This window comes from Euprymna scolopes, chromosome 8 (genome assembly GCF_053919585.1).
Source record: "Euprymna scolopes isolate OS-2025 chromosome 8, ASM5391958v1, whole genome shotgun sequence".
Lineage (NCBI taxonomy): Eukaryota > Metazoa > Mollusca > Cephalopoda > Sepiida > Sepiolidae > Euprymna > Euprymna scolopes.
This window is the reverse complement of record NC_136489.1, coordinates 79,767,023-79,790,820: the sequence shown is the minus strand read 5'-3', so window position 1 is coordinate 79,790,820 and position 23,798 is coordinate 79,767,023. Positions and strand designations below refer to the sequence as shown.

At 30.6% G+C, this 23,798-nt stretch overlaps 1 protein-coding gene across 33 annotated transcripts in view; it reads left to right on the top strand.

The window, feature by feature from the left end:
- Nucleotides 1–23,798, top strand: part of LOC145283618 (nucleolysin TIAR-like) — a 110,537-nt gene that overhangs the window by 1,515 nt on the left and 85,224 nt on the right. For 12 of the 33 annotated variants that reach the window (XR_013868656.1, XR_013868654.1, XR_013868648.1 and 9 more), the window contains exons 2-4: nt 2,703–2,734; nt 3,618–3,714; nt 13,867–13,962. Coding sequence is in view for 8 of the 33 variants with exons in the window: in XM_080132563.1 (XP_079988689.1) it covers nt 2,703–2,734; nt 3,618–3,714; nt 13,867–13,962 (225 nt within the window). In the remaining 25 variants the exon portion in view is untranslated. Of the gene's footprint in view, nt 1–2,079; nt 2,177–2,702; nt 2,735–3,617; nt 3,715–13,866; nt 13,963–17,358; nt 17,853–22,119; nt 23,040–23,798 lie in introns of those variants that run through there. The other 21 variants (XR_013868665.1, XR_013868664.1, XR_013868669.1 and 18 more) reach the window with 8 other exon arrangements.

Sequence of the window (23,798 nt, the reverse complement as noted above, 5' to 3'; positions counted from 1 at the left end):
TAAAATCTTAAATCGCAATAAAATTCCTAAACTAAAAAAATCGAGTAATCTTAGATTTTGAGGTAGTAAAAAAGAAAAAAAAAAAGCGGAACGCTGAAAATAAAATTCATTTAATTACGTAATTCTCTATTTAATATCAGTTTTATTAATGCGATTAGTTAATAGTATTTAACAATATTTAATGTCATATTTTGGGAAGCCTCGCCCATCATTATTGCCATGTTTTTTTTTTTTTTTTTGTACCCACGTTGATAAAAAAAAACCCTTATATAAAAAAAAAAAAAAAAAAATGGCAGCACATGTGCAAAATAAATTTCTAAATCTACTACATGCCATTTTTGTGTAACTATCACTTGTACTTCGTTGTTAATTTGGATTTTTTCTTAGTAATATTAGATGTTATTCTAATGTAGTTTTCATAAAACACACTAAGATTTTTTTTTATTTCCTTAGGTCAGTCGGTTTGAAGCCCTGTTGTAACAATATGGTTTCATGCCACGTGAGGCCAACACTGCTTCATATTTAAATATGCAATTTAAAAAAAAAATTTCTTATTAAAAACCGTCTTTTTAGACAATAAATAATTTTTACTAAGAATGTCGAGTTTCACTGTTTTATTTTTTTTTTTTTTTGCCACTCCTGTAACTTTTTCTCTCCCTCTCTACACGTCACAAAGGCGAAGTTAAATCTTTAATTTTTTGTATTTTTTTTTTCTAAAAATGAATAAAAGCATCTATTTTATTTTAAATCTATATAGTAAATGTGTAGATACTTCTTAAAAATAGTTTTCTATTTAAAATGTAGGGGGTCTCCCCTCCCCCATTATATAAAAAGGAAGGAGGTCATTCTTGTCAATATGGCGGCATTGCCACGTGACAACCTGTGTAGAAAATATACGTTGTCACGTGGTTTCCACCAAATCGAATCAAACTAATATTCCAATTAAAAAAATACTTTTTTTTTATCAAATATTTTATCGATTTTTTTTTTTATATTGTATACCTATGACTAAAAGATTATGGACTTTGTATTTTAAATGTTGTTAAACAGCAATAATAACAACACCATAAGTTAGGGCGTATTTTTATTATTCGAAAGTTGTACAATTAACGTTTACTCAACCATATTTATGACTAATTTGAAAGTTTTGCTAAAACTCAGCATTTGAATTTATGATCGTAGTTTCCGTTTGCAAAGCTATCCCCTTTCTACTTAAATAAAAAGTTGGAAAACTTTTTAGAAATTTATATTATAACTGTGACGAGTTTTTCACATTTACGTGATTTGCACTTTATTAATATTTACTAAAATCGGATCTCAAAGTAATAAACTTAAAAAAAAAAAATCCGTACGTGTACAGAATACGGACCGGGCTAAAATAATAATTCGGAAACTGCATAAGTACGTAAAAAAAAAAAAAAAAAAAAAAATCACTGTGTTCATTGGAATGTATTTGGTACTTGTGCAGAATACGAACCGTGCTTTTTTTTTTGTAGATAGGATTTTTAAGTTAAATTTACTTTTTTTTTTTTTTTTTTTTTTTTTAAATTTTTAGGTAAAAAGTTAAGCAAACTAAACAAAACACTCTCTTAGCTTTCTAAATAATAGCGTTATTTTAACACGGTTCGTATTCTGCATACGTACCATGTATTTTTTCAACTTAGTTTTCTCAGTTATTTCATAATCTTCGCTTTGGATAGTTTTGTTACAAAAAATGCATAATTTTAAAAGAGCGTTTATACAATTGATTTTATTGCAAAGGCGATGTATGTGATTTAAAAAAAAATGTTTAAAATTAATTTTCTATCCTAAGTCTTTCATTTGGCCACAGCTAGTAAAATAATAAAAAGTTCGGTAGTTTATTTTTTTTTATTAAACAAATTTTTGCTTTGTTAGATTTCAAATTTTACTTTTTCGTTTTAAAAGTTCTTTTGTATACTTTTTTTTTATTTTGATCTTTTAAATAAGAAAGTTGTGATGCCATATGGTTGTCGTTCCAGCTGTCAATTGATTGGCATTTTCAAATACCTTAGGTTATAAGTCTCTTCTCGTCCAATTACAAAATGACACACTTGACTATTTCGAAAATGCAATACCTAGTAGTAGTAGTACAACGCTGTTGGTAATGATTTCGCTATTGCAGTCGATATAGACGCTCTCTCTCATAGCAAAAATGGTAAATTTATTTTATATAATATCCTATGGAGTATAATCTCTTATTTATAGATGAAACAAATATAAATTTTTATACGTTGAACGTTGGCGGCAATGTTTTTATTTCCCTTCATAGATTTTTTTTTTTGTTTCTCGGTTTTGCGCACGCGCACTTAAAAGTCGCCATAATGTCTGAACGGGTACTTGCTTAATTTCCTCACCCTAATTTTATTTAATCTTTACTTTAGAGACAATCTGCTGTGGACCGTTTTCTTATATGCATATACGTTTTTTTTTTTTTTTTTTTTAATCAGCAAGCCAAGGTTTTGATCTATTCAACCTCTTCAGAGCCACTACCCTATTCGATAGGGGTAGTGGCTCTGAGGAGGTCGCATGGATCGAAACCCCGACGTGCCGACCATTTTATATAATCTCAAACAAGAAACATGCACCACTGCCAGCTTAATTTCTATTATCTAGTACGATCGGAACGGATATGCACTAACTTATCTAATAAATCATAACTCGTACAATTTTTTATTTTTCAGATGCCAGGCGAAGAGTCACAGCCACGTACTCTGTAAGTAATACGAAGTTTCTTTTTGTGTAATAAAAACCGTCTTTTAAATTGCGTGTAACATACGATTTATTGTTTTCGTTCATTTTTTTTTGTAATGATTTAAAACTAATGCTGAATCCTTAAATTGTTTTGAATTAACGGATCGAAACATGACATCACTGTTAATTTGAGTACTTATATAGATCAGCCCCTCAAGGCGATCAGTAATTGTAAAATCCGTTAACGCTTACGTGACCATAAAATTATGCTAATAAAAAACTTTTTCACATTGCATTTTGTTTTTAATTTAGTAATTAAAAAAGATTTTTTGCCTTATATATGCACATACACAGCCGGCGAGCATTTTATTTTCGACAAGGTATATTGAAATTTAAGCAATTGTTCTGACTGAAAACAAACAATTACAAAGCGATGTGAATTCGATTTTTTTGGCGGACCTGAACGAGAATCACCCCCCCTCTATAATTTTAACCGGTATTCTGCTGTTGGTATTTTTTTTTTTTTACAATCTAATCCAGTGTAGTATAGACACCCCCAACTTTCCCATGTTAATAACAGCTTTCGGAATAAATACCCCCAACTTCGAAAACTATACCACATACTAAAACATAGTATAAAAATTATAGAGGTGATTATCGTTCAGGTTCGTGGATTTTATTTTCGGGGACTCGAGTTTCATTTTATATGGTCTCCTTTCAGTTGTAACTACTGTATTTTCCAAAGACAACAATTGTTAGCCATAGGGTATAATTTATAAATCTGAAAGTATTTTGAATGTTCGAGAAGTACACGCCATTTATGAGTCCGTCTACCCGGCTCGCTTACTGTCCACGTAATCAACCGACCTCTCTTCTTTGTCCTTATATTTCTTGTGTCCTTGTAGGTACGTCGGCAACTTAGACCAAAGCGTCAACGAATCCCTTATTTTAGCCTTATTCACCCAGATTGGACCATGTAAGAGCTGTAAGATTATCCACGAGGTAAGTACTCGAATTTATTGTCATCTTTCTCTTCCCCTCACACTTAAAAACAGATGAGTTTATCTTTTCATCATTTACGATTGTTTACTTATACGAATGGTCATCGTCTCTGTAAAAATTGACCAAATCTCGTGTTTCTTGTCTCTATGTAACCTTGATTTTGATAAATACACATCCAGAATTAATCAAATGGTAGTTTTCTAAATACTTTGTAGGTTTATGGTAGTACAAAATGACAGATTAGGGTTGATGTGCCATAATGCAAACACAATACTACATTGAGATTTTTTTTTCTATTAATACAATATTTTTTTTTTTAAATAATAAAAAAAAAAAACTAAAATGATTTTTTTTTCTATTAATAGTTTATTTTTAAAAAAATAAAATAAACTAAAATGATTTAAAAAAATTTTTTTTTTTAAATACTATTAAAAAAATATGTAATTCTAATGACAATTTTGAATTATTAGTGCTTATGCATCTGTTACTGTGCTATTTTTAAATGGTATTTTCAAGTTAAATTCAAATTTTATGACATTTTTTTTACTTTGTTAGATAAAAGTACAAAATAGTTACAGAACACCCTCCCCATGTTAAGAATGGCTTTGTAAATAACATTTCAGCATGGTAGCTTAAATTCTCAAGTACCAAATTTTCTTTAAGCACTTTGTCTGGGAAACTTTGCAGCTATTGTTCATCCTTTTCTTTTTTAGTAATTTATATTTTATTACTTATAAAAAAACATCTTTATACAAAATGAAAGCTTTACTTGATCCATATGTACAAAGCATTTTCCTTTTATTTAGTAACCTCTGTGTTTGTATATGTATATAAACCAGTTAAGATTTATTCAATGTCCACTAAAGACTGCTCGACTACCCTGAACATTTGTTTAGGCTTTTAAGTTTTGCTTTTCTTTTCATATAGAATAAAAATGACTTCAATTCGAGTGTGTCAATCAGGTTTGCCTTAGCACCATTCTGGCAGCCTAGGGTCTGTCATGGGCAGCATTAGATGCTTCTTCATCTTTTTGTATGATTTAACTCTGTCCAAGCAGGAGGGTGTGGCCATCCTTCTTTCTTTCTTTGGAAGAAGGGTTGTGTTACCGCAGATCGCTTGAAGTACTTCTACTGTAGAATTTCAACATCTGTCCTCAGGCTGTTTTTGTACCTTACCAGAGTGTCCCCCAACCCCCTCTCAAGAGAAGCTGATTTTCCCCATCTATCTTTCTGCTATGGGCAAAAAGCAATTAAGTATGAGCAAAAAACTATGAAACTTTATCAAAAGTTGGTTCCAATATTAGTATTAGTACAGTTTTAATCTTGATTTAATTTACTTCAATTTCATAAATATTATCACATATTCTATACATCTTTGGTAGCTTTTCTTTAGTAAGAGAAACATTTTAAACTTCCTAAATTTCAAAATCTTGAATACATTTTTTTTTTGTTTAAATTCATTCTTATTTGAATATTCTGTTCATTTTTAACTTTTTAATCTAAAGTGTAAACATTCAACAACACTTTGCTGTTTGAAAAGCATTTCTAAATCTAATAAATTTATTTTTTTAAAGGTGACTGGATGATGCAATTGTCATTTACTTTGACCTTTCAAGTTGACACACTTTTGCATATTGATCTCATGTTTTTGACTGCAACCAATCACTTTTGTAATAACCATTCTATGAAATGTCTTTTTAATGTTGAACATTTAGTGTGACTTGTATCGTTTCAATGCTCTATTTAAATCTGATTATTTGATCATAGAGTATCTTAGTACTAATGAAATACCAAAGTCTTGTGTATGGCATGAAAAGAAACTGGAATCTTTGGAAGATCTCCATCATTCAAGTAATTATAATAGCAACCAGACTTATAAAAACGAATTTCAAAAACTACCAGGAAAATATATGCGGTAAATAGTGCAAGAGATGTTCAAACAATTGCACTTAAATAGACATTTAAAATATTTAAAAAAAATCTCTTAGTTGGAATGTATGAGGTAGTGGATGAATATCTTATATTGGGTATGCCTCGTCCCCAGCTAGAATTAGAAAATCAAAACAAAATGACTAGTATAGAATATCTACTATTTAGTACAATATAATTTAATCTTCAAATTTTAAAAATGCATTTTGTTGTTTGGGATTATGTCAAATATTTGTTCTGTAAATATTTTTCGATTTGTGAAACTATTTCATTAAAGTGAAGCTTTCTTTTTCTTGGACAGCTGCTCTGGACGTTTTGTATAAATTCTAATTGTATGATAATCTTTCACACAAACCAAAATGAGTTCTCTTCCCCTCTTTAGTTTGCATAGGTTCATTTCAACTACAATAGAAATGTTTGTATTTTAAGAATTACGCTGTAAAATAAAAATTCTTTTGGTTAATAACATTTACTTTGATTTTTCTGCAAAAATATATTCTTGGCATACATTTGCTAAGATTAAAAAAAAAAAACAATCTTTATCTGGATACTATTTATATTCTCATTAATGTTATACTGGATTTATTATTCTCCTCCCATTGCTAAGTAAATGTAATTGCTCAAGTTTGTCTTAATGAACATCTGAAGTTTTCTGGTGGTGCCGTTTATTTAAAGGCGCAGCAAAAAACACAAGATCTGATTTTTGCCACTTTTTCATGTGTGATTTTAGTGTCAACATTCTTTCAAATCTTGGAAACTTAAAATAAAAAATTATAGTCCTTATTAAAAACTTTGACAAAATGAACAGCTGTTTAATGTTGGAAAGATTGAATTTTGACAGATTTAATATTTCTGCTAAACACTTATTAAGCAACAATTTTTTTTACTTAGTCATATTCTAATAAATACAAAATTTTGATAGGAATTTTCTATAAATCTTATGTAATGAATCTAATATATAGATTGCATGAAATGTCAATCCATATCATTGTTAGATCATTTAATAGCATCTGCCAGTGGGTCTATGTGGCATAATCAGATTGACACAACAGTTCTCATTAGATCATCAGTTAAACAATGTTAAACCTGGTAAATACCACATGGGTGAACATTTAGAAATACCAAATGCTGTCATGTGGTGGGAGGATGGAGACGCTGTCCCACAAAAATGAATGTCGTCCAATTCTGTACAGAATAAGCATGCAACTGAGGACTTTATGAATTTGATATTCTCTAGAAATTTCTCTAGAGGCACATCGTGATCAGTTAATAAATAACATTGCTGTGTAGCTTTATTTTTTTTTTTATTATATAATTAGAGGATCTTAACATTTTTTTTCTCCAACCATGACGCAGCATTCTATCCAAATTCTTGAAATATGTTTAAGGATAGTTTTTGGAAAAGAGGGAAAACAAAAAACATTTTCTATTATATTTTTAAATTTTGCTTTCAAAATTGAAAGCAAGGCTTTGTTGCTTGTTGGCCATCTTGGAAAAAACTTTAAAAAAGATGAAGTCAATTTTATCAATTAGTATAGAAAATTCACGGATTTTATTTGCTTCTACAGTAAGGATTAGGATAGTTTTCCTGGTTCAGCCACTTCAAAACCATGCGATAATTTTTCTTACCTATTCAGTTGGTATTGGAGTAATTATCTGAAAACAGATTCAAAATAGCCACCTATAGTTTGTATTATTCATACTACTGTTGTCATTTTGAGTGCTATTTTCACAATGGATTGGCTGCTGTAACCTCTATTGTCGAACTCTGTAATCTGCATGAAATTTTGGACGAAACCCTTCATTTAATCCACAAGTGTAGCTTGCTCTCGTTCCTGTCAACCATGACCATTTTTTTTTTTTTTTTTTTTTTTTACACAGGCATCACCACATTATCAAGGCCAAGAGGCCACTCTTAGATAAGAGTTAAAGAGTGTACAGTAGAAATTGGACAATATAGTAATCAATTCGGTAAATTTAACTTATATGGAACGGTTCATCAATAACTTGTTTACGTTGGACTTGAACACAACCATATTGTAGTCAGCCGGAAAGCAGGAAAACGGAAGACAATTCCACAGGCGTGCAGTTCTAAGTGCTGTTCATGGAATCTACGTTTAGGTTTAGGCACAGATAAAGAGTAGGGGGAATTGTTGATAGTATTTTCAGCTAGATGAGTGTTTCTTGTCAAAGTTTGGCGAGGGGGGGGGGAACCATAGACTGAAGCTCAGTCGAACACTTTCCATTAAAATAACAATACATCAGAGACAAACTTGCAACATCTCTTCTGTGAGATAGAGGTTGCAGGGAAGAGAAAAGGACATCTCCTACGAGGTTACGAAGTCTATTTTGAACTCTATCAAGGCAGGACAAGTCCTTTCTAGCAGCTCCTGGATGTACCTGGCTCTTATATAGAGAATTGCATCAGCAGTGAGATATCTACTGAATCGATAGAAAGATCCCACCATTTTTCCAGCGGCCTTGGCAACAGATTTGATATATGTGTTCCATTTAAGATCAGGATTAACAGTCAAGCCCAGAAGCTTGTCAAAACTTGAGGCCTCCTGAAGACGAGAGCCATTCATTTTAATTGATGCCAGATGTGGATCAGAGTGTTGATGATGTAAAGAGAGAAGCTTGGTTTTAGATGCATTAAAAGTAACCAACCACTCCTTTCTCCATTGTATCACGTGATCAAGATCAGAGGAGAGAGAATCGGAGAGAACTTGGTCGTTTACTGTCTTAGATGTGCTACCATAAATGGTAGAGTCATCAGCATAAATGTCTACAAATGATGTAAGGATGTGATGCAGAAGTATGGAGCAAGAGCATGCTACCCTCATGGTTTGACTTGTAGAGTAATAAAGGTTATGTTAACTAAAACGTTCTGAAAATCACACTCCAGATGAGAACAATTGTGTGAATAATCTAAACAAATTTAACATTCTCTAAAAAAATCAGAAACTTCAAAATCTACAGATTTTGAAGTATAACAAGTGAAGCGTGCATTGTCCTCTGTGAGTGCACAGTGAACAAAGCATAAAAAAATGACTGTCCAGCATATGCCTCTCCCCTCAATTTAGCCCCCAAGAAGGCCTTAATATATTTAAATTTGAGTTCAGCACCATGCAAAACTGCTAAATAGACATACACAGAAAATTTTGGACAAATATGGTAAAATAGTGTTTTTATTAGCCCTAAAAGAGCCCCTGGGGCAGACTCAAGAATTATAGAAATCAGTTAGTTACAACTTTTCAGAAAGTTTTATAAAAATTCAAGGCATCAGTTTTTTTTAATATGCACAAAAGTGTCAATTTTAGCCATTTTAACCCGAAAGGCAACCGGAGTTTTCTCGGAAAATCCGTTCTGTTACTTTTTTTTACTTGTATCATGTTTGTGCAAAATTTCAAAAACTTTCAAGGCGTAGTTATTGGGAAAAGTGTGGACAGATGAATGAACAAGGGTGAAAATGTCCAATTTTGTGGAATCTTCAATACAGATACAAAATCATAGAAATTTTAAAAACTCTTAGAATTATAATTAAAAAAAAAAAAAAAAAAAAAATTGGATCTCTCCTTAAGAACTAATATTGCCTATGTTATTAGCACCAAATATGCAAAACCCTTGTCAAATGTGAATGTATGTGCATATCAGCTAAGTTGTTTTATTGGAAGGGAATATACATATTTTTAGATAAGTGATAATGACCATAGAATTCAGTTGCTATATTTCTGATAGCAAACAATTTCTAGATTTAAAGAAGTTGAAAAGCGTTTCTGACATGAGCAAAAGTATCTTCATCCATTGAACCCAAGGCAACTTGCATAAAGCGTTTTGACTTTATTTATCAACATGGTCTTTAGTGATACACTAATTTCAACGCTTTGTTAATTTAATGTCTTTTTGTCCAGAGTATCTTAGTACTAACAAAATACCTAAGTCTTGCTTTCCAATATCATTTCTTTTTTGGGAGCATTGTTTTGGGGCTAAATCTAGAGAACAGAATAGGTGCAAGAGCAATTCTAAGTGCAATTCATGTAGCTTTGCGATCGACTTGGGACATGATGCATTGACTTGATGAAAGAGCACTTTAAAAAAAAAAAAATCATGGTCCTTTTTTATTTATACGAATGCACCAATAATGCTATTCACTATTAATGGTTCTTATAATAATTGAACAAAAAACCTTGTAGAGACCAAAACATTGTCTTTTTATGTTTACGCTTTGGATGGATGGCTTTTATTTCCACTCAACTGATTGCTGATTTGATTCCAGAATGAAGTAGTTTATCCATGTTTTATCTATTATCCCATTGATGCAAAACAAAAAAAATCCTTTTAGTTGTGTTGAAACAGTTGTAAACAATGCTCTGAATTGACGGGAGACTCCCTTTAAACACAGCATGGACAAATGCCTTCTGATATCTTCAACTTCTATCTTACGCAACTTTAATTTATTAATAGCCAAAACGAATTTGTAGACTTGTTCAATGTTCTCTTGTATAACTAAATGTTACTGTGACATTTATTGGGTGGGTTTCTACCGCCATTTTTTATTCCATATTTTGAACTGATTATCGACTCTTAAAAGATGTAAAAAGACATTGTGGCCATTTTTTTTCTTGTTCTCCAGTGGTGTTCAATGTTAGTTGTTTTTCAAACCGAATAAACATTTTACATGAAATAAAAACACTAAAAACTTACCCAGTTAGGTAGAAAAATAACTTATCTTGCCTTTTGATAACATTTATTTGTTATATATTTTTTTGGCAACTTTTTTGTACCTCTCTGAATTGTAATACAAAACCTAATTTGTAAATTAATAATCTGATGAACCTCTAATTTGGATGCGTAATTTGAAGATTAGTACTTTATAAAAATCAGATTTTTTTTTTTTTTTTTTTTTCAGTACAATCTTTATATAAAGACTGAGACTTATTAAATATATTAACTTTGAGATTATTTAAAATTTTAAAAATTGAATCTAATAGATGTGCCTAAAAGTGTCCTTTATTATATAGAGGATATTTGTTATATAGCGGGTAGTACTTATAATTGACTGTCCTTTCTTTATTTAACGTTGTTTCAGATTGTGAAGATATAAAAATGAAAAATCTGATCACTTAGTATGAAATATCGAAACTTTTCCCCAGAAAAGCTAAAACTGTGTCTCTAAACACATGCACACTTGCAAGTGCACTCTCCAGTCGCATATTTTCACCTGGGAAGATGATATTGTGAATGAATATAGAGTACATTGACCCTTAAAGGAGGTTATGATTGGTAATGTTATGACAGTTATTACATTATTCCCTTCCACCAAGGAGGAAGTAATTCCTTGGACAGTCTAATAACAACATAACTAATACAACCCTGCCCACTCCCATTTAAAGATAATAATAATGATAAACTCTTTTTTTCCCTGATTTAAAAATGCCTAGTCATGATAACATTTTTATAGTTTCTTGGCCTTTTTGCTAAGATCAAATGTATATGTTCTTAGCATCCCGTCAACATCAGACGTTTTCCTGATGATGAAACTATTGCATATCGGTAAATATAGATTATGTAGATTACAGATAAATAATTTGTTAGCTGTTTATAAAATAAGTATGTAATTAAGACCTAAAGGTGTTTATAAGTATTTGCAGATTGATATATTATTTTGAAATCTTTTATTGTAGCATTAAATTAACAGAACCCATTTTGATGATGTAGTGAGGATAGATGAAAAAAAAACATATGCATTTATTTAAATTAGCAGGGAGACTGCATTTTCCTTAAATGAGAAACTCTGTCCTTCTGGAAGCCAATAGTGAGTCTGAAGAATGTACTCAGCATTAATTAGGAAAGCATTAATTAAAATGACAATGGAATACATTTGGATAAATGTTGTCGTTTCTAACTCGATGCGTTCAGCATTTCTGGTAAATCAATGAGGAATCCTGTGCACATACTCCCTCCAGTTTTTAATTGTTATAATTTTCAAATTGGAAAATTTATTTCCTTTTTATGCATGTTGAGCACAAGTGTGAACCCTATGGAGCTATCAAAGTACACAGTAAGCAATTTCGTTTCAGCATGTACTAGATGTTTCCTTTTCGTAATTAAGAAAAGTAAAAAATATGGGACGATTCCAATATTTTCCCAGATTACAATTCTAAAATTGTCTAATTGCATAAGGTAAACTTTCATTTGGGGGGATATTAGTCATCTATTTTTAAATGTCAATATAATTTTTTTTTTTTTTTTTTTTTTTTTTTTAATTAACAAACTTAATCGTTTCTCTTCATGTATTGTATTCAAGAATTTTATAAAACTCATTGTGAGATTTTAATCCATAACTTGTGACATTGTGTCTTATTTACCCACTTGGGCTATTTTTACTTGAATTAATTTAGATCTTTAGATTTTCGTTGTACTGATAGTTTAAAAGCAAATATTATTTTCATTAGTAACATCAAAAGAAAATTGAATATAAATTGTTTTTGGAATTGGGAATTAGGCTCCAGTTTTTTCTGATGTCCCCAATAGTTTTGATATTTCAGATTTCTTGTTCCAGTTAATCGTCCCAACACTATCCTTTTTATCCCCATATTTGACTATTTTATCTTTGTTTTATTTCTTTCTCTTGTGTTTTTCCTTTCTTTATCTCCTTTTCCCCTTTAATTTTGTGACACTTCACGCAATTCATTTGGAGGTGGAGGACTTTTATTTCATCTATGAATGTCTTCCGCTTTCTTTTATAACCTATCAATACTTTTAGTGTGAAAAAAGGTATTGTAAATTAACACCATTTGCTAAATTCCCCACCCTCCGAAAAAAAATTGTTCTGTTTTAAGTGAACTCTGTTAGCTCTCTAGGTTGGTAAAATTGGCAGAAGGTTGTGGCAGGTTGAGAAATTGATCTCTATTACAGATTTGTTATTAATCCTTGTTATGTAAGGTTCATAAAAGTCTGTCACAATGGCAGACGTGGAACTATAGTGATGTTGTTTTTGTTTGTGCGAGGGGGTAAGAAGCAAGATTTACGTATTCACAACAACATCAGAAAGGTTATTTAGTTTTCTTTCTCCTGGATTAGTTGCACAACCTAGTCTACCCTACTATCATACTTGGAGGATGGATTGATTTCTGCCTTTTCATGGGCTATTAATGAAGTAGATGCAGTATGCCTGATGGAACTCTAATAACCTTTAACCATTACATTGCACTACTTCTATAGATATATTATGCACACAATCATGTCAGTATGACGTAAAAGATATCTCTGAAACTTTCTTGAATGTTGGTCTTCACATGGGTAAAGTTCTTTTATTTAAAAGGAAAATAATATACTCTTTTTAGAATTGGGTGAGATTTATTCTAGTCTACTACTTTATTTCCATTAATGTTTTAAATTTGCACAAGTTTCTCATACTAGTAGTTTTATAAAACATAGGAATCATGACATTTACAAAATAAACTAATAAAATATTCTTCACTAAGTAGAACTTGTGAATGGCAGTAATTAACGAGTTTCAAGTTGTGGAACTTTTTAAAAACTTTTGTTGATTAATCATATATAACCTATAAGTTCTACTTCTGCATTTTTTTCCCATTAAGAGTTAAACTGTTATCTGTAATGACTAAAGGATTTATTGTAACTACTTTTTTTTGGGGGGGGGGGAGAGAGAGAGAGAGAGATGAGATTTAATAATTTGAATTACTCGAGCTATTATCGTAGTTATTTTACCAATTATTTGGTCAATGTAATGGAGAAAGACATTTATAAATCAGTCTTCTAGAATTTGATGGTGATTAAGAATAATAAAATACTTAAGTTCTACCAGTGAGTGAGTTGATGTGATGAAATGTGTGCCAATTTGTGAAAACTTGTTCTATGTAACCTAAATCTTCAAATCGATCACATGCATCAAACTATTAATGGTTGAAATGACTCGTTGGTGGTTGAGATGCACTAAACACCTGCCAGTCTATAATCATAGGTGACACAACACTAATAATAATCATATTGTATATTCGTTACAATAAAAAATTGGTTCAGTTTGAATATCATGACCAAGTTCAGAATAGTTGTCTGAATAATACATATATTTAGTTGCCATTATGGAAAATTTGGCTTTAATTCTCAATATGATTTTTGTAGTGTCTTGAACTTTAATCAATTTTTTGTTTTATCTATGAGTGTTTTATAATAAGTTGACTTTTATTCTATTTTTCAGCCTGGAAATGATCCCTATTGTTTTGTTGAGTTTTATGACCACTGTGCAGCATCATCGGCTCTTGCTGCAATGAACAAGAGATTTTGTATGGGACGGGTAAGTATTTTAAACGGTCTCTTGCTTTGCTTAATTATGAAATGGCGAATGTATGGGCACTTAAATTCTTGGGTTTATCTAGATTTTCCTCATGTTAGGATATTTTTAGAGCATTATATTGGACTTATTTTGCAACAAAGTTGTCAAAAAAACATTATCAATTGCACCATAAATTACTTTTCTATGCGTATAAAAGTTATTTTAAAGCGTTTATCTGCTTTGAAACCAGCAGTGATGAGTCTTAGAACAAGAGAAGAAATGGCTGATATGAAATGGTCATCTGAGGCGTCTTGATAATTGCTCAAAACTCAAATAAAAAAAATACTGGTAGAAACCCACCCAATGACACATTTCAGTCTGAATTTGTTTCTTGTAAATAATTATCAAATTTCATTAGAGATGTTTTTAATCTCGTTAGACTTAGAATTATTTTCACTTGATTGGTGCAACTAAGTTTCTCATAATCTGTTCAGTTTTCACATTTCCGTTTTATTTAAAACTTTGTTTCCCCAAGTTTCAGAGAAAGAAAGAATTTACCTTGTTGAATGTTTTTTAGATATATTTTGTAAGTAGCAAGTTTCAAAATTTAAATTTTAAAAACAAAAACAGTTCAACTTTCAATCTGAACATTGAGTATTTTATGGAGTAGTTTTTGAATTTTATTTTAAGATTTTGTGACCTTTTAGGTTGATTAAAAATTACAAATTAATCATATTTATCATTGTAAAAATATAGCTTTCTCTAATCATGTGACTGCGGACCGCTTGTGAATTTATTATTCTCATGATACTTCCTCCTTTGGAGGAAGCCAATTGAGGATGTCAAGGATGAATGCTGTGGAAAAAAAAAAAAATAAATTTGTGTACCATAGTCAAGTTGTCTGTGATAACCTCGTTTTGTGTTTGCGCTTTCGGGGTACCAGGTTCAAATCTTGTAAGACTGATTTTTGACTTCATTCTGTGAACTAAATTAAAATTTATTGAATAGTGTAACTTGCACAAATATACAGGTCAAAAATATGTTGCTACATATAAATATAGTGTCCGGAATAAATCAGTATGAACTTTTAATTACTATTATAAACAATCAAATGTACTTGCACTATATCTTTGCTGGTCTTTTTGTAAGGATTTCTTTGTTTTTTTCGGATGAAAATAAAATTAACATTTCAAACACCTGTATTATATAAAAACACTTATTTTGATTTATTCAGTTTATACTTTGATAAAGTTTATTATGTATAAGTTTATTTAGGTTGAATAGTTGCTTCACTCTGTTTGCATTCCTATAAATGTATTTATTTTTTCTTTTAATTGATATAATTTTTGTTGCACTTTTTTGGTTGATGTGGCATTTACCTTGGACTGGTTAAGCCAGCTTCCTTCCTTGGAGAAAGTTTCTAGGGAATATTAAATTCATAAGCTGTCCTCAGTCACATATTTAATATACTCCCCCTGCCACAGAATATTTACACTACTTTTATGCCCCTTTACAAAAATTAAAATCCAGATATTTGTTTAAAATCTATATTCTGATTTTGGTTCTAGAAAATTTCTAAAATTTAAGACTTAAGAAATGTAAACAATTACAGATCTGAAATTATAAAAAAAGGTTTTGCATTAATTTAAAATGAATTTAAAAATTTTTAGTGAATGTTTTAAAAAACTGTTTTAGCATGTTCATCTAAGACTTGAAATAAAGTACATGGATACTAGAAATTATTTTCTATGGTTTCATTCATTTTCCTCTTGGTAGCAAGTGGTGCTTTGTGGGTTTTATTGATTTCCTTTGGCTTATAGATTGAACATTGATCTGCAGTACAACCTGTGTTGCTCTGCCTATTGATTGACAGAATTCTCATCTTTTCCTCTTAGCACTAAGCACTGACCTTTGCTACTTGACCCCTCTTTACAGATTCTCATTGATTTTTAAATAGTCTCTCTAATATTACCAATTCATTTTGCTTAAATCAATCGATAAAAAAAATTTTCAAGTGATTAAAAAAAAATCTCTTTAGAAAAAACAATTAAGTAACATTTATTGATTTATAAACAATATAAAAAATACTTGAGTATTTGTTTTTCTTTTGTTCAAATATTTCTAATGTTTAAATAATTAAGATGTCTAACAACCAAATAATGTACATATATTCTATAGATTTGCTAAGAATAAATGTAATAGCTATGACCTCATAATATAATTTCGAAGATTTCCCATTTAAAAAAAAATGTACTGTATTTTAGTCATCCATGAAAATTTGAAAACTTACTGAGAAGCTAAACTGTTTTTCTTTAAAAGTAAATCAATATGCATACATGTTTCATTTATTTACATATTTAAAAATTTTGAATTTAAAGAATTTGTACTAAAAATTGTTTTTTTATGAAAATATTGATGTGCATGATCCTTTTTGTATTTATATATCAAAAAGTTTGTTGCATGACGTTTTTAAAAGGGCTTCTGGATGTGATCATAAAGTACATTCGGTGGTAAGGCTCCAATTTGAGAGCTGTGTGAAGTGACAGAACCTGTCAAGCTTGAATAAACTGTCCTTTACAGTCTATTTACAAAACCTATTTGCAAAACAAATGAATCTATAGAATTGTATACAAAACATTTGTGCGATTTCTCCATAAAATGACTCAATGACAGTTAGCGTACTGTAAAATCAAACCACTTATAATAGTTATAATAATTTGTATACATCCACTGTGGACTTTCATTGAAATATTTCTGTTACTATTCTTTTTATAAATTACATCCACTTGTTGTTTACATAGGATTTAACTTTTTATTTCAATAAATATTTAATAAAATAATTTATGTATTTATCAAAGTTATACATTTACAAGAAACGCATCTTGTCTAATAGTTTCATTAATACAGAAATTATATAAATTGTTCATATTCTGAATTTGATCTGTTTTTGGTCAGTGTCTAGTCGATGCAGATAACAATAAACACTTCAGAATGTTCATTTGTATTTACAAGTTAGTACATGTCCTTGCCTTGCATGATCACTAGGGTCAGATATCATGGGATGTTTGGGGGACGGTGCTTTCAGGTGAACACCTTGTACAAGCGTTTCCTGAGCTGTTATGACTGGAGTAAAATTATAACAACTCGGTGGGGGGGGGGGAGCAAAAACTTACCTTTCTTTATTTATTTTATTTTTTTTCTGATATCACTCTTTACTTATAAATGCACTCAATTCTTCAAGTTAGATATATGGAGTGTCATCAGAGGTTCACAATTCATTGATACTTTTACTCCATGTCTAGACTTAACCGCCACTAAGCCGATATACACATTACATAGACCCCCTCCCCTACACACACACACACACGCATACACACCTGCTGACTCTGCGTATGCTGAAGGCTTTGTCATTAGCTCATAAAACACATTGGAACTTAACAATTTGTTGATCATAGAGAAACTGGCGTAATTACAGCTGTCCCATAGTCTGTTTTGGCTTATCATGGCATTGTGCACAAAACTTTGCTGCTTGTCTCTGAGTGTTAGTCTAGGCTACAGCTGTTCATCTATATTGGTTTGAGCAGATTGGAGAAAATGTTTCAGTAACTCTGGGCCATTATTACTTTGCTCTCTTTTTCTCTCTGGAGTGAGTGAGAGTTGGAGAGAAAAGGAACGGCTACTGCTGCTGCTGCCGCCGCCGGTGAACTACTGCTCCTGCTGCTACTTTTCATACAATTACTACTTGAACTATAACAACAACAGTGGAGAGACAGACAACGGCTGGTGTCTTACAAACCTACCAAGTGTGATATATAGCTGCTGCTGCTTGTTGTTCACCAGCTTCCAATGCCACAAGGATGCATCCTTACTATTTTGTGCAGTATTTACCTATCACACTTAAACAAGATCTGGTATGTGCATTTATATGTGTGTGTGTATAAATATATATATATTTATATATGTATAATATTCTTTTAGGACTCATCTAATTGCGTGTTTATTTTTCTCTAACCTATCTACAACAGTTGTGATTTTATCCCCCCCCCCAGAAAAAGGGGGGGGGGGAATGCAGTCCTATAAAAAAAAAAAAAAAACCTCACCGATTCTCTTAATCAAATCTGAAAAGAATATTAATCAATGACGTTGCCTTTGTAATTGTTTTAGCTTTGGGGTCTTTTTTCCAAACAGTTTCACCTCTGAAACCTGGTGTTATAAGCATCTTCTTGCTGAACATGCTCACACCGTGTGTGTGTGTGTGTGCGCATGTTTGTTGCCCCCTTTGTAATTTAAGCTATATGATAGTTTTAGGATAATTTGCTTCATCAACATTATATAAAAAAAAAACAAACCCTAAAGCTTTTTGTGATCTTTAAATCTTTATGTAGCCTGTTTTCTTTTTTTTCTCTCTCCATGTAACTTGAATTTTCACAGGGCCGTTCTGGCACTACACCTGGATTACTTTGAGATTTTTTTTTTTTTTTTTTTGTCTTGCATACTCTCATCCCAATATTTAAGTGTATTTAACACAAAACACCAATTTAACTTGAAAAAAAAAAAAAAAAATGGTGGGCAGTTCATTACCTGGTGTTTCACTAAAATATTCACACACACATACACACACTATATGTATACTTCATTTCAATTTCTATTAAATTTATTGTTCTTTGTCATGAATGTTTAAAAAAAAAAAAAAAAAAAAAAAAAAAAAGAATTTCCATGAATCTAAAAGTTAAAAGAATACAAAATTGACTCTCCATGTAATGGAGCCGTTTTCTGAACAATTGTCATAAAATTGAAGTGATAAAAAAAAAAAAAAAAAAAAAAAATGTAGATTTATAATTGGACAAGATTGGTTTTTATTTTATGGTGTTCATCAACAGAACTTTAATTTTTTTATTTTTTTTTTTGTCTCGTATTTTATTAATGAACATTTTGTCATTCCATTTGAAAAAATATTCATTTAAGAAAACTTTTTCATTATCATTGTTTTTAAGCGTTTCTTATTGCATTTTTTTTTTTTTTTTTTTGTTCTGATTAGGTTTATCATAACATGTTATCTTTTAGTTGCTATCATTTGATTGATATCCATATTTGGTTAGTATACAAGATACCAGCATTGTAAATTACTATTTCTCTGTCATGTCACATCCTTTTTAAAATTTATATGTAATCAATATTTCATTCGTTTACCCTTTTTTACTCTTGAGTTTAAAGGTAATTTTTTTCAAGTCAGTAGACCAATTACTCCATTTTATTTAGTATCAATCTATTAGATTAAAACGAAACGCTTTCCAAACAGATGAGTTTTACTTGTTCACTTAAACGTTATACACTTTTGTTGTTTCTTGCATCAGTGTTGAATTATTTGATCTGCTTTTGTGTTATTTCTGTCAAGTTCTTCCCCCTCCTCATTCCCTGCACTGTTCTTTTCATTAAAATAGCATCAATGCCGACACACTTCGGCTGCTGCCGTACCTTATTTGCCACTGAATATATTGATATTGCAATTTGAACTCGATTGATAATAGACTTTTCTGCCTATTACATTGGAAATTACAATTTCCCTCTGCGTACGTGCACTTGATTCTTAAGCTTTTGTTTCTCTCTTACAATGCCGCAGGAAGAAGGAACTGTCAAAGTTCCTGATATAACATCAAGTGGTGTGACCCTTTTATTTTGATGCCGCTAACGTGTATGTAGAGGGTGCAGTACTCATAATCGCGATATATTATGTTTTTGTGGTTTTTATTAAGCTTTTCAAGATGCCTATCTGTAATTTATTTTTGGCTTTATTAATATCTAATGCTTTGGTAAAATAAATGTAAAATATTTAATTTTCAACATGTTCGTATGTAGGTAATTTCACAAAGATATAGGGGAGAACTCCACTCCTTTCTCTAGATTACTCCACTTTCCATTGATTCATATGAGTGTTTAGTAATTAAAAAAAAATTTTTTTTGTATGACTAGAGTATCACAACCGTTGGCCCAGTATACAAATCTTTTCAAACGAACCAGTTAAAACTATGTGAAATGATCTTGGATTTTAAGCACTTTGATACTCTCAAACTGAAAGAGAATTTTACTTTACATTTAGATTTAAACATTTCCTTATTTGAGATTTTTCTATGCTTCGGGCCAATCTAAATATTTCAAATGTAGATGTTTATTTTAATTAGTCATTAATCATGTTAATTTCCTTAGTTACACTTGGAAAACATTGATTTAAAGTACTTGAAAAGATTTAAAAAAAAATACCATGCTATTTTTGTCTTTTTAAAAGTCTTTTTACAATGTTTACAAATTCAGGTTATTTATTTTGCTATTAAAACTATCCGATTAGATGTTAATGTGTGTTATCTGTAACTTAAGTATTGAATACTTACTGCAATAAAAAGAATTAAACAATTTTGAGTTTTTCAAGCCGACAATTACTCACCTAGGCACTGTTGTACAGCTAGTATTTATTTATATGAAAAACAAGTCTTTCTAAATATATTTCTTGCTAAATATATTCACCAATTTTCTGTAATGCCATTAAATCATAACAATTTGTGGTGAAATCGAAAGTTGTTTATTTGAAACCTTTTCTTACATCTTGTAGGCAAAATTCTTGTGATAAATAACTTATAGTAATGCATATTGAGTTGCAGATTTTGAATCATTTTAGTCTAAAATTCTATCTAGTCTCTTAGCTTATCTAATATTTTATTTTGCTAATGTTAGTTATTGCTTTTCTCATTAGTGTGTGTGTCTGTGTGTGTGTATATATTTACATAAAACTAAAAAAAAAAAATCAGAAACATTGACATATATATGAAAGATGTAAAATTTATAAGAGTTTCACAAAAACTCATTTTGAATTTTCAAGCCAAACAAGTGTAAAGTTATTTTGAGTTGAATTTCTAAAATATTTTTGTTTCTAATTCTTCTAACTAGGTTTTGAAGTTTTTAGTTATCAATATTTAGGTTGTAATTGTCTATTTTGAACATTTCAATTTTGAATTCAGAACTTATTAACATTTAGTCTAACAGATTTTGAAAATAAATTGATCTGGGGTTAGAAGTGTACTGTTGTTTAGTTCTCTGCTACAAAACCCCTTTAACAAAGAATGGGTAAAGGAGTGGTTTTCATATTTCCGTCTGGTGGAATATATTCTTTCAAAGAATTTTTCATGGACATTAACATGGGATAATTACAATTACTCAATGAACCACTTTTAAAAAAAAATTTATTAACATTTTAAAATTTAGCTTATATTTATAGTTAACATTTCTGCTTATATTTATAGTTAACATTTCTGCTTATATTTATAGTTAACATTTCTGCTTATATTTATAGTTAACATTTCTGCTTATATTTATAGTTAACATTTCTGCTTATATTTATAGTTAACATTTCTGCTTATATTTATAGTTAACATTTCTGCTTATATTTATAGTTAACATTTCTGCTTATATTTATAGTTAACATTTCTGCTTATATTTATAGTTAACATTTCTGCTTATATTTATAGTTAACATTTCTGCTTATATTTATAGTTAACATTTCTGCTTATATTTATAGTTAACATTTCTGCTTATATTTATAGTTAACATTTATGCTTATATTTATAGTTAACATTTATGTTTATATTTGTAAGTAGGACACGGAAAAACTTATGCTGTGAATTAAATTTGATATTTGGTCTTAGTAAGCATTGATTGTGTGTGTGTGTATGTGTATATATATATATATATATACACACTATGAAATGTGTGTAATAATTTGTTTGTTGATTGAAAATAACTGCATGAAAAACAAAAACAAGTGTTAATTTTTTTTTTTTTTTTTTACTTTCTATAGTATAGTTATTTTTTTAAATTATTAGACTTATAATGAGCATGTTTTTATGTTTTCTGCAAGATTATTTTTCAAATATAAAGAAAATTGACTTTTAGCAGATTAACATTTTAAATTACAATAAAAGTATATTTGGATTACTCATATGTATATACACACACCTTAGGTTCAAAGATTTGTGTGCATGCATTTTCCCCCCAAACATTAACTGTTTTCTGGTTGTGCAATTTTTGCTTGTTGCAATCATTTTAAATTAAAAATCATTCAAGTGTCTTGGAAAATGTTTTTCATTTTACTCAGATGCTTTTTAATTAGATAATATTTGATAAACTGAAGCCGTGGTGCTCTCCATGGTTGGCTACATAAACTTCATACTATTCTTAGTTTATGCAAAGCATATTGATTTGATTCCGGGGTGGGGAAGTCCACTTGTGAAGAACTGGAACTTTTTTTTTCCTTTTTCATTCAAATTACATTGCTTGTCTGTGTAACTTTGAAGTAGATCTGAAAGCCATTTTTAAGTGCAGTCCTTTCTGAAATGAATGCCTGACTGGATCTAAGCAGCTATTGATGTGGAAAAGGCAGCAGCAGCAGCAGCACCGGTAGTTGTAGTAGTGTTAGGCTAAAGCTATAATAGGAGCTGTAGTAGTTGCCAGAGATAGGAGCAGCAGTAGTTGTCTGCATCAGCAGCAGTAGCAGTTGCGGTAGCGGCAGCATCTCACAGGACTTGTTCCTTGCTGAAGCAGCCAGTTGTCCTTGCCACAGCAGCTGCTACTCTCAGTCCAGTCAAGTCCAGGCTGAGGTTAATAGTAAACTAATGTGGATCACGCCTTCTGAAGGATTTTAACAACCCTCCTAGAATACTTTCTTCCTAGCTCCGCCCACTGTCATGAGAATGATCGGGGCTTTTCCCAATAGGATGTGCTACCACCAAGAAAAGAAAAACAATCCATTAATGTTGGTTTTATTGCAATGCACATTATAGCTGCTTCATTGTGTCGGGATTTCCTTTACTTGAGCCCAATCAAATATTTTTGTATTTGTATTGTTTGTCGAATGACCCTACTGGAGTGAGAGATGTCTTCAGCTGATGTTGCTACAACTGCAGCTGGCGGTGGTTAATATTTTATATATTTTCATATTGTCGACTTGTACATAAGCCAGGATCTGATGTGTTTTCACTTTCTACCTTGGATATTCTAGTATTATTAGTTGACTCAAAATGCTTATGGAAACTGCTACGCAAACACCTCCGGTAAGATAATTCCTTCTGCCAATGTCTTTTGTCTGTTTCTCGACATGGAATGTTCTCTTAGATGGGCCAAGATAGTATTTTGACCTAAGAAAGTTTAAAAGCATAACTTTTTTAGAAATTGTATAAAGTTTTGTACAACTTTTTTTTTATACATTAACTTTCAATTTCAATGTAAAGCAAAAATCTTTGCAATAAATTACCTGACTTGTGGTGTATATCAGTGGAGTGTGCTTCTATTTGGTACTGGTGATCATTTTCCCAAGCATTACCTCTTTTAGGAAAGGCTGGTGGTATTGCCGGTTGCCAAAGGCACCCTATCAGAGAATGCAGACAGGGTCTGATCTTAGCTATTTAGTGTACCTTGTTTTGGGTGGGTCGGGGTAGATTCTCAAAGTTAAACCAATCTTGTATCATATTTAGTATTTTATTGAAAGGTAAATGTTTAAATTACTTAAGGTATATGTATGTTTATAAATTGAAGTAGGTATTCTAGATACTTTTTATTTAAAAAGCGTTTTTTAATTTTTTTTTTTTTTTTTTTTTTTTTGTAACAGTCACGTGTTTGTAAAACTTTGCATGTCTTGTAGAGTTCTTGATTTAGAATCAGCCCAACTGCTATCACAGCTTTGTCTTTAAGTTTAACAGAATCAACGCATTCTATTTATTTTCTCTGAATGCCCAACTGTTGTCCTCCCTTAATCTACATGAATTTTTGGTCATCACTAACTCCTAGCTATTATTGGCATTTGCTTTTCAACT